At 36.6% G+C, this 12657-nt stretch overlaps 2 protein-coding genes across 3 annotated transcripts in view; both read right to left on the reverse strand.

Moving 5' to 3' along the window:
- LHX8 (LIM homeobox 8) overlaps nt 1–443 on the reverse strand; it is a 15714-nt gene extending 15271 nt beyond the window's left edge. For both annotated transcript variants that reach the window (XM_075615790.1, XM_075615789.1), the window contains exon 1: nt 131–443. In XM_075615790.1, the coding sequence (XP_075471905.1) occupies nt 131–211 (81 nt within the window). In that variant the 5' untranslated portion in view covers nt 212–443. The remainder of the gene's footprint in view (nt 1–130) is intronic.
- A 3075-nt stretch (nt 444–3518) lies between these two features.
- Nucleotides 3519–12657, reverse strand: part of TYW3 (tRNA-yW synthesizing protein 3 homolog) — a 134420-nt gene continuing 125281 nt past the window's right edge. The window contains exon 13 of the mRNA XM_075615794.1: nt 3519–4525. The gene's annotated coding sequence lies outside the window, so the exon portion shown is untranslated. The remainder of the gene's footprint in view (nt 4526–12657) is intronic.

Below are 12657 nucleotides of genomic sequence, written 5' to 3' on the forward strand. Positions count from 1 at the left end.
GAATTATGTCCAGACAAAAGTGACCCTTAATGGTCATCTGGCACTTCTTCTTTATTTGAACCCAACTGTACTGCACATTATAGAGGGGGCACAGCAGTCCCTGGCTGGGTGTGCAATGGGGGGTCCTTACCTTGTCAGATGAAACAGCCAGCACAGGGATATCCTTCTCTTCCAGTTTACATAAAAACATCTGCTCACTCTTCCAATACATGGCACTGATAGGCCTGCAATCACATAACCCACTCCACAAATGGCCACGGCTCCCACGGAGAACACACGTGGAATGCTTGCAGGAAAATCCAAGGCCTGTCCAGCCAGCCACCACCTTGAAGACTGTGAAGATTCAGCTCCCAACTCCACTGTCAGTCCATCCAGGAGGAAAAAAAAGTTTGGTTTTCAAGTGGGTGGAACCAAAAGCAGAGAGAAGTAATAGAGGGCTTCGCTGGCTGTGACCGCACCTCCCTGTGTCAAACACGCCTTCCACCCATGGCGAGATCTTAATCAGGACAAGCAAGAGATCTCCAGGTTTTCCGTGGAAGGATAGAAAGATCCCAGCCAACTGCAGGCATACCCGGTCCCATGCTGACATGGTCCCAGCCTGGCCTCATCTCTTCATGTAATACATTCACAAACCTAAACACAAGATTCGAGTTACCCCTCTCCCTGTGTGTGACAGTGCAGAAGAAAACCAGGAGACCCAAGCTCGTACATGCAGTATAAACTGCAGCCATTCTTCTAATTATGTTACCCTATCTGGGCCAGGTCAGAAAAACCCAACACCCCTCAACACAACCAGAGTTATGTCAGTTCTGCCAACACTGCAGACCCTATTATAAAAGCTTTCTCATTAGAATAAAGAAGCAACATCTGAGTCACCTAAATCTTATGGTGTGATGACTGGTTTTGAAATCAAGCCTGCAAGAAACAGTATGTTGCTAATTAGCATTAAGCTCCCAGCCTGACATAGTGAAAGCCCAAATAATTGACGCTGGTGTGGTGAGCGCTGTCTGTGCAGAATCAGTCTGGGGAACAGGAGGGGATAGATATTACTGCTTCACTGAGTAGAAGAGTTTTGTTTCCTATTTCAGCTTCGTTTGTGATGTTAATGATGTGTTGTCCGGCCAAGCCCCACAGCTAAATTATAGCGACTCCTGAAATGCCTTAGATTTAGGAAAGCACAGCTTCTGCAACAGGTGAGCACAAGGACTGTGTGGGATTTGCATTTTCAGAGGCGTTTAAGTCAATCATATGCATGTGTTTCTAATTAATCCTATATATATGTAACTATGTCATATATATATATATTTCTGTGTGTGTGTGTGTTTGTCTTTCTCTTTCGTTGTTTTTCTCAAACACACCCTTTCCTATAGATCTGATTAAAGATAAACTTAACTACATACACAGTTCAATAGCAGAGGCATAACAGGTATATTAAATAGGGAATAGTATTTTAGTAATTGTTGGGGTGATCACCAAGTAATGTTCTAATATTACCAAAGTTATTGTTTACGTCACAAAATTGTGTGTATATATATATATATATATATATATATATATATATATATATATACATATGTGTATATATATATATATATATACATATGTATATATATATATATATATATATATATATATATGTATATATATATATATGTATATATATATGTTATGTGTGTATATATATATATATATATATATATATATATATATATATATATATATATATATATATATATATATATATATATATACACACACACAGTTAGATAGATAGATGGGTCACACATCTTACACATGGATGTGTACTTTTTTGATGCAGTAGATACTGTAATATGCTCGTGCTTTGTGTGAGCTGATGTATAGTGCAGAGATTTGTAGTATAACGGTTTATTCTGCACACAGTCCTATGAACACTCGAGGTGTGACTTTTAATGGGATTTTACTTTCAGAAATCTTGGCCTTCCATCCTTGTTCCAACAAACGTTGTTAAATCGATCATCAGTAAATCCTTTGCATGTCAAGACGTTTCCTACAGATCTATCACCACAAAGCAGTCTAGAATTGTAACGTTATAAGATAGGCTGTAGATAGCAATATATTATTAAGTACATTAAGTAAACTAGCTCAAGTCCTTTAATAACAATATTTCCAGAAGACGTATACTAAACATAGCAAATGCAATTCAAGAATGTGGTTTCAAAGCTAAAGGGGAAATATAATTCCATTGTTTCATGTTGCTGCAAAAAAAGGTTATCACAAACTATAATTAATCCAGTATTTTCAGGGAAATAAAAATAATCCAAAACGTGTCTCTGTGAATGCAGCTATTATTTTGTAAATACACTTTTTTTTTATGTTTACAGACACACATACATATAAATATATATATATATGTGTATATATATATATATATGTATATGTATATGTGTATATATATATATATATATATCGCATTTTTAAATACTTGAAAAATCGGTGTCTGCAAATTATGTTTTTAATATATTGTACTCGTAAAAAAAATTAACTAATAACCGTATTGTAATAAAAGCTCATCCATTAGTGCATTTATACTGTAGTAATAAAGGCATATGCCTTGCCAATGCAATTCTGGAACATACGCTTTCTAAGATTGTTTCTGTTTTTATTAATATATTTTTTGAGCTGTGTGGGATTCTGTTTCTACAAAAAAAAATCAGAAACTCCACCAAATATACCAAAATATTGTTTAGAATATTTTTCTTGAAATAGGAACGACACAATCACTGATGTAACCTTCAATATATGTATACCTGCACACTATACTGTACAACAAATGAACCAAGAGACGCATGTGTATATTTGTGCTTATTACATACACATGAATGGGTGGGTGTGTATATTTTATTGGGATTTATAATAACATTTCAATACAGTATCCGGTTTAGTAAAGTAAAAACGGCAGCGTATGTTCCCTTTAATATTTGGGCTAATTTACTGCAGAGCAAGTCAGAAAAGAGTGAACCGGGCAAATGATAATTTACGCAGCTGTAAATGTGTAATCTCCACTAACGTGTACCAATGTTCCCAAGGGCAAAAAACAGACATTTCTACACTCTGTTTGCGCTGCAGGAACCAGCCATAAATATCCTTCATCAGTTGGGTAGAATAGATCTGATTCATTGAAACTTGATATTTAAATGAAATAAATCTGAATTAGCAAATTATTTCTTAAGTAGCAAGTCCCACCAAGCATTTACATTTACTGCACACAGGGAATAAACACATGTTTGACTTCTGTAAAGGACTTCTTCTGGAGGTGCAGGCAATCATTGAGTTTGTACTGGGAAGCAAAGAAATACAGTCATCTTTCCAAAGTGATCTAGAAACTGCTTTAAGGCGATATGAGCTGATTCGCAGCACTTTTTTTTTTGGCATGAAAAGGCTTTGGTGCTGCAATATTTGCTATTTGGATCTGAGTTTCAAACAGGTTTATGTTATAATAAAGAGTCTGGATGCACAGTTTATAAATGACAGCCCTTTTATTAAATAACCCAAAGAGGTTAGCAAGTAGGAACCACAATTATTTCTGTATTTACTATATTAAGTATACTGACTCATATGTCAAACTGCAAATAAAAAAAATACATTTAGGTGTAAGAAAATCAGTTAGATAAAAAATATAAACTGCTGCTAAGTGAGACCCGTGTCACCTAATGGTCCTGCGGGGTGTATATTTGGAAGAGGTTGTTGCAGTTTGCTCCTGATCAGTGAGAGAGAGAAATGGAACATTAGCTCCCATACAGTGCAGCATGTGGCAGGGAAACACTTCCGTGAGATACACGTGCGTGGGGGGCTGCTGCTGGTAAGGGGGTTCCCCATTGTTTTAATATGTAACGCCTTAATAAAATGCATCACATTTACACGTGTTTATTTTCCATTCATCACTAGAATGGTCAAAGGTAAAATAGGATTTAGTTTAATTTCTGTGCCGAAATTGAAATGACAATGCATGCACGGTGCTTATTAATGGGAAGGAATATGGTTTTAGTAATCCTTTTTTATACACATTTATAATCATAATCCTCCAATATGATGCTATATTTTGCATTAGATGTTAACAGCATTTCAGACTATTTTGTACAGTTTCCAAGGAACGTTGTCCTTGCTGCCAGAATACTTGTAAGTAAACTATGGGACATTTTTATTTATAAATATGACAGTCAGCTCTAGTGTTAAAAAAAAAAAAAGTCATTTTCAGAACAAGCTTTTAATCATAAAATGATGTTCTGTATACACACACATCTTGGAGCTCCCTATCCTTTCTGTTAGTGTGTGGAATTCGCAAGTCAATGAAAAAATAAAAGGATATTAAAAGCGATGCGATGTATTTATTTGATACATGTGGATCTGGTTCTTGCCACAGGGAGACCGCTTTAAGATGAATCCTCTGCAGCCCACGAAGGACTTTAACCGCCCAGATAATGGTATAACACCAGCCAGTGTCACCTGTCATTACTGGCAGAATAACTGGCTCCCAAAACTTTGCCTGTTTAAAAAAAAGAGATGGATTAAATGTGAATGTGATGCGTTTTCCTCGTGAAAAACCTTAATATTATGAAACATTTTCTCTCTAGTAAATAGCAAGGAGTAGAAATGGTGGCACAATAATAAGCTTGTATTGTGTAATAATGGTTGTTTTTTTTTTTAATACATACATCTGGTTTTGGGGGTCCGAGTTTGCTCTTGTTTTGCAGAAACACGGAGATTATTGATCCCTATTTGATGGGTTAGACAATATCCATGTTATGTAGGATTTAACTCTTCCAACTTTATTTATGATAAATGAATTGAAGCTCAGAATATGAATGTATCTAATAATTCTGAAATCATTTAGAATAAACGCATTTTGAATGAAATGTTGCTTTGCCGAAAGCCCTGGTTTTCTATAGAAAGAAAATGCTGATTATTTACATAGAGCCGGGTTAGTAAAAACCAATCTATTAGAAGCTGTTTGTTGTCCACATTGTTTATTATACATTAAATTAAATAACACCGTTCATCTTACTTTACATAAATGCACAAACGCTGCCATGAATAGATTAATTGACTTTTTTTCCCACTGACAATTGAACTGTGTTACAACTCATTGCAAAAAAAATGAATTGTATATGATGTGTATATGCCCTTCAGTATAAACACTTAAATACAAGGACTCATATATTCCTTAATATTTTACATATTTTCATTTGCTCAGCACACCTTCAAAACAAGTCGCCCCCGCAGTCTTATACAGAAATAAAGCGATTTTATTGGCTCATAATAGCCAATTATTTAATATTTCAGCTCATCCTGCATGTCACCTTTAGAAATAGATGTGAGATGACCTTGATACTGTTATATTGTATGTGGACTATTTGTGCTGGAGGATGTGAAGTCATCTTGTAATTATCAGAATTAATAAGTGGATTTTAGATTAATCCCAATGATTAGATATTCATGACGTTTAAAGTTGACATATTGTCACAAAGTGTCCTTAAAAAACAGAAATGTCATGTTGGGGACATCCAGGAATTTGCAATGTGAGTAAATCCTTTATTTTGAATGTCAACATACATAAATTACATAAACATTCTAATAAATATATATATTTGTGCTAAACAAGTTAGTATCCAAAACGAGTCCTTGAATGATCTTGCAATCTACTGTATAGTGTTTGGTTAACCAAATAAGGCACAGGAGATGTATTTTCTACTTTGTCTTTAGCAGGAAACAGTTCTTCATCAAATCATTGGTTTAAAATTCTTTATTAGCAGTTAGATATGCGCAGAAGTCTACACACATCTCAGGTACAGGTGTAATAATAGAAAAGAGCGCAGCCTTTAACAAGTATAGCAAATATCCTCAATATTTTATTGATCAAAGACGAAGAAAAAAAAATCAAACAAATCAAATGTGGACACACACACACACACACACACACACACACACACACACACACACACACACACACACACACACACACACACACACACACACACACACACACACACACAGTGATAGGCTTGATATCTTTGCTTCTCTTATGAGAGATGCTTGACACCACTCCTCAAGCCTCCCCCTCCACCCCCCCCCCCCCAACAGGTCAGGTTTTCAGGATATCCCAGCTTCAGCACAGTTGGCAGTCAGTCTCTGCTTCAACACAGGTAGCTCAATCAGAGCTGATTGAACCACCAGTGCTGAAGCTGGGATATCCTGAAAACCTGACCTGTTTTTTTTTTTGGGGGGGGGGCTGAGGACTAGAGTTGAGCGCCCCCGCGTTATGATACAGCAACGAATAATTCACAAGGGCATTGTACATTGATAACATGCCTGTTCTTTTTGTGTATCTGGAAATATATCAGCCCCCCAAATCTACGGTACGCCCATGTTAATACGACTCTTAATACATCAATTCGCAAAAAGGATAAGGTTACATGTATATTCCCAAAATAAGTCTTTTTTTGTTTTGTTTTTTGTTTTTTTAACAGCAAATAATTGTAGTTTGAAGATGAGCATGTTAGATGCTATATACATATATGGCATTATATTAAATAATTTAAAATAAGTTGGGGATTAACCCCACCGCAGCCAGAGGGGACAATATTTCTTTTGAATATTGAATCCTGTAATCCTATAATTATCAAGAATTATTTTTGCATGGAATCCTAATACAAGTATTATTGTTTTTGCTTTACATATTCAAATCCATAGAGGTCTTCTGAATTTAATTTTATGTACAAAAATAAAACCTTTTCTGTGCTCTGCGGTGTGAATTAAATAAAATGACCTTACTATAAGTTAGTGTCTTGATTAAACTATATAAAAGCATGAGTTTTTAATTTTGCCTCATCATTTTTGTGTATTATGCCTCCATGACTCAAAAATGCTGGAAGAATAAACATATAATTCAGTGTACAAATTAAATTAGTAGTTCTTTAAAACATTTTTTTTTAAAGCCGTTTTGATTTTAGCATTTCACAGAATGTGAGGGCGAAATACTGCCTGCCTTTCTACTTTTAACCGAGTCGAAATAATTCGCAATATGCTGTGCATTTGCCTGGGATTCTCAGTGCTATTAGTGGTGAGGAAAAGCCCAGATCTGAACAATTCCACTTCTCAGTCAGAACCAGGTCATTGGTTAGAGCCTTTGGGGTTATAGCTGTATGAGGCATGAGGCTGACATTGGCACAGATTGTTTTTTGGGGGAGGGTAGTGATACAGTGATACAAAGTAGTCAAGCAGTGATACAAAGCTATGATTGATGGAGAAGGTACATCTCAGAAGATGCACTACTGCCAGTATATGTTCATAGCTGAACATGACAGAGAACAGTTAAGAATGATCTCTCTGAAGCTGCAGAAACTGACCCAGTGGCAGATGTGCTGTGACAACTGTTTGCAGCACTAAACTTTTCTTGCCTATTGCACCACTTTTGTATTCAAGTACCCCGCACAGTAAAGAGACAGGTGTAATAAAACAGCCATGGACCAGGCTAAACACTGGCTGGGAAGTCTCCAAAGCCTTAGGAAAGCTGACAAATTGCCCCCATCATACATTAATCTGCCTGGTTTTATTTGTGCTCCTGGCCTGCGTCTGGTTGAGACTTTTTGTTCTAAATGTTAAATCTGCAGCCATGTTCCCCGAGAATGAACCTGCAGGTTTTCTTGTCTCATAATAGCTCCCTTCTGTTTACTAGGAAATATGCTGACCTCAGGGGTCAGAGCAGGTCCCGCAGGAGAAGACAATTTCACTCAGACCTTGGATTTTGGCAATGGCCTTTTGCATGAGGGTCAACGTGTTCTGACTTATACACAGTACATCTTGACTGAAAGAAGCCTGGAATATCCCTTACATTTTATTCCACTGTTAGAACATTTATTTTAGGGGTTCCCATTTATTTTATCCGGGTACCCTCTGCCCTCATGATAACATATTTAATAATAGACCAGTGGTAATGTATCCTATGGAAACCAGTAACACAGATGTTGGTTCCTGACACATATTTTTGATATTGCTTTTGCGTTGCGTAGAAAGACGGTAGCATTAAGTTAGAATACACACGTGGGGGAGATGACTAGCACAGTTTGAAGTAAAAATATACAATAATTAAATGAGAAGGGCGGTAAGTAAGGGCTGTGTGTATCACAATCAGTCTCTGATCTGCTCTGCAGCCCCCTTCTCCTTGCTGCAGACACTGGTGCTGCACTTATTACTGGCATTCAGGTGGCTTGATTTCGAAAAATAAAGGCAGTTTAAGGAATGAGATTCGGGAAATATTGTGCCTCACTTGGTTTTCCCCCAACTTTCTTTTTTGCACCTTTCAACCCCCCTGTGAGGAGCCCATCCCGGTGGATTAAAGCTGTCTCCAACTCCATCCAAACACAAACCAGATACATGCTGGAATAGTTTGGTCCTGGGCTGCCTATTTGTATCTCAGCGTTTTGTGCAGTGTAGTATTCACAATGACAACAGCAACAAGGCAGAAACCCCCCACAAGTGCCTTATATTAACCCTTTCCCCGCCAGAGGGGTCAGCAGTGCACTGGCGCGATTGACAATGTATGTTATTATTGGTTCACTGTAGCTTCCATGCAATAGTGTGTTGAACATTTTGATATTTAAGTAATGATTCTGGAACCATTAAGAAAGGTTACATAAAATGAGGGAAATTGTACATCATGTGGAATTAGAGCTGCATGGGACTGTACTGAGTTTTTCTTCCCCTTCCTTTTATAACAAATCATGTTTGGCACTGTTTATTTGAAGAAGCTTATTGAAGAATATAAATCTGCATTCCTCCTTGGTGTGTGTGTGTGTGTGTGTGTGTGTGTGTGTGTGTGTGTATATATATATATATATATATATATATATATGTATATGTATATATATATATATATATCTGCATAAAAACACCTCAGGGTGCTGTTAACTGATAACATTAAAACAAACCCCAATTGCAATTTAATCTTATCATTTTATCATGTTTACCAACAAAATCTTAACCGGATCTACTCCGTTTCATGGTATGAATTTGCAGTTGTTTCATTTTATGTTGCATTGCGAATAAATATTATTACATTTCCTTGGTAACTGAAGAGCAGAATCACTATATCCCAGATGTAAAATAAAACATTAGATCAGTTGAGTGTGGAAGCTGCTTTGCCAGGTCACAGCAGCAAGTATTTTCCAAGCAGAGCAGCATGCAATTTATGCAATAGTTAATTATATGGGGGAATAAAACATGCTTAAACCGTTACTGTCCTTACTCTTCCCCAAATTGTAACAGCGGCAGAGTTTATTGTGTGTGTGTGTGTGTGTGTGTGTGTGTGTCACATGTAACATTGTTTGCACAGTAGAAGAGGTTTTACAATCCATGCAATTACCATTACTCCAGGACTGAAAAGTGTATTTCCAGAAAATTCTTTTAACCACTGTCTGCATACGCCAGGGGTAGACAACTCCAGTCCTCAAAGGCTTCCAACAGGTCAGGTTTTCAGGATATTCCTGCTTCAGCATAGGTGTCTCAATCAGTGGCTCAGTCTTAGACTGCACCACCTGTGCTGAAGCAGGGATATCCTGAAAACCTGACCTGTTGGCAGCCCTTGACGACTGGAGTTGCCCTCCCTCTGGCGCACACTGGAAATCTCTTAAAGTTGCTGCTCCACAGAAATCCAGATTTTCACAAATTGTTTTGCATCTGCATTTTAGGCGGGCGGTTTTAATCCTGTACTGTTTCCCAAGAGGTCACCAGGGGTTCCTCTGAGATCAGATTGGGTAATGAATATAATCTTATTTTGTTTTAAAACGCCATTTTGTTTCACCATATTTCCTAATGTAATCATTCAAAGGGGTTGAAAAATGTTACATCGTAATATTAATTAAATATAATAAAGTAAGCAGTTAGTTTATTTAACAAATGTAAGCCAAGATCCACCTCCAAACACCTATAATACTTTTAAATATCCATAGATACAGGTTTCTGATTGCCTAAAACAAAGCCTTGATTCTTTCAAACTTGGGTATGAAATATACCTTAAAACCAGAGACATAACATAAAACACAGACAAAGGGGGTTCAATATGGGCTTGTAGGTGTTCTGTATGTATGAAATATACCTTCAGATGTAAAGTTAAGTGTATGCACCAGAAAGCCTGAGCTATATAGATACAGTATAGCCAGGATTACAGAACATAGAACACAGGAGTATCACAAACTTTCAGCCAGCAACAAACTCTTTCAATTGTGATGGAAAGACCAATGAGAATGACGATGGCTTTGACATGAAACATTATGTTTAAGATGTACTGTAGTCCTATTCCCCTTTTGCTCTTAATCACCAGTGAGATTATCCAGCAGTTTTGTTTCAGAAAATGTTTGATGTAAAATAACTTTTCAAGTAATTATTACACTTTTTCTTATTGCATATTAAATAAGGATTTGTGATAGTACTGGAAGGAAGCAAATATCCAATTATGATTTAGTTACTCACACTTTGGGAATGTTGCCTCTTATTCTTCATCATACACCTCTTACTTATATTGTATGTTGTTCTTGGCTATAGTGGTAACTCAGACCAAGAGAAGTTTAATACCTGTAAAACCCAGAGCTATGATTTTGCTCCCTTCAGCTGTGAACATATAATAACTTTGGTCCTAAAAATGATGGAGAAGGACGTGGAAGGGTTGGAAAACATGCCATGTATAATTTAAAGATAATGTTATAGAAATATTTGCCTTGTAATGGTTTGCTGATACAGTCCCATTATGCTCACTACCATAACTGAACCTTTCTTATGACTACTTGTTAAACAATAACATAAACTTTATTCTTAAAAAGAAGAATAGAGTAGAATTATGAAAAATAATTGACTTTTTCCACACTATCAATCTTATAAACATGACCAATAAAATAAGTTATTTTTATTTAACAGAATGTGTGTTCATGATTTAATGTTACATCGACACTATTCTCAAAGTTATAACATATTAACTTGCACATATGCGTTTATTACACTCTTATTTTGGAAAATATGATTGTAAGTTCCGTAGTGCAGATTTTCCCCCAATTCTTTTGTTTTCCTGTTTAACACACACTTGTAACTTTGCATTTGATATCCCTGTACTGTGTGCATTATTTTAACATTGTAAAGTGCTGCATACATTGGTTGCTATATACTATATCAAATATATATATATATATATATATATATATATCAAAAAATAAATAGATGATACCGTTCTGTGGCTAACGAAATGCTTTTATTTGTGCGAGCTTTCGAGATACACTGATCTCTTCTTCCGGCGATGTTACAATGAATGAAGCAAGCAAAAGGTATACTTAAAAACAGTGTCTCTTGGAATGTTATCTGTGCTAGTCCTTCCCCCGGTGTGGATGTTCATTCATTGTAACATCGCCGGAAGACGAGATCAGTGTATCTCGAAAGCTCGCACAAATAAAGGCATTTCGTTAGCCACAGAACGGTATCATCTATTTATTTTTTGATTATTGAAGCTCGGCTAACACGGTACTGATACCTCTACACATATATATATATATATATATATATATATATACACACACACACACACACACACACACACACACACACACACACACACACACACACACACACACACACACAATGAACGATCTGAAGGTGGCCGCACTCAAAGGTAATCTTAGAACACCGAAAGAGAGACGGTTGAATGAATACAAATGTATTAAACTGTTCGGGACACTTAGTGGTGCCCTAAACCGAGACCGCAGTTTCATGAGCCACTACACAAGAGAGCTCTCTTCCCATGAGTGCTAAATCCCATGTCTATAAATACTGCGCTATATGAATGCACACACACCTGTCACATACAAAAATGTAATTCTATCCCTATATAACAATAGGGACTACATAATATCCACACACATTTATAGTAATGCAACAACCTCTTACATTTCAACACCCACCAACACCATTGGTATACACTCCCCCTCCACACACACCCTTTGTAAAGCCCTGTATACACTGTGGGTGCTTTATACATTTATATTTACATACATACACACTCTTACATCACAAACATTCAGGGACCATTTAAACCTAAAGTCATAAATTGCATACTGCACAGGGGGGAGGGATAGGTTTCATCAACAGATAACATTCCAGGCTGTTTTAAAGTAAAACCTCTCTTGCTTTATTCATTGTTACATCGCCGCCCGAAGAAGAGATCAGTGTATCTCGAAAGCTCGCACAACTAAAAGCATTTCGTTAGCCACAGAACGGTATCAAGTATTTGTTTTTGATTATTAAGCTTGGCTTATATCATAGATGTAGAGGTATCTGTACCATGTTAGCTGGTGTGTGTGTGTGTGTATATACACATACATACATACACACCTCTCATACCAAGGAAACTAGTTAATGAAAAAGCTGAAAATATGATTTGGTTGATGAAGTTACTGGAATAGAAATCACAGTAACATTTGCAGATTTAAGAAAATGTGTATTTGTCCATTGGTTATCATTTATTTTTTTCATACACCATTATTGCATAGACCAGGGGTAGCCAACTTCAGTCCTCAAAAGCCACCAATAGGCCAGTGTTTAGGGATAGCCCTGCTTCAGAACACGTGGCTCAATCATTAT

Source organism: Ascaphus truei, chromosome 10 (assembly GCF_040206685.1).
Source record: "Ascaphus truei isolate aAscTru1 chromosome 10, aAscTru1.hap1, whole genome shotgun sequence".
Taxonomy (NCBI): Eukaryota; Metazoa; Chordata; class Amphibia; order Anura; family Ascaphidae; genus Ascaphus; species Ascaphus truei.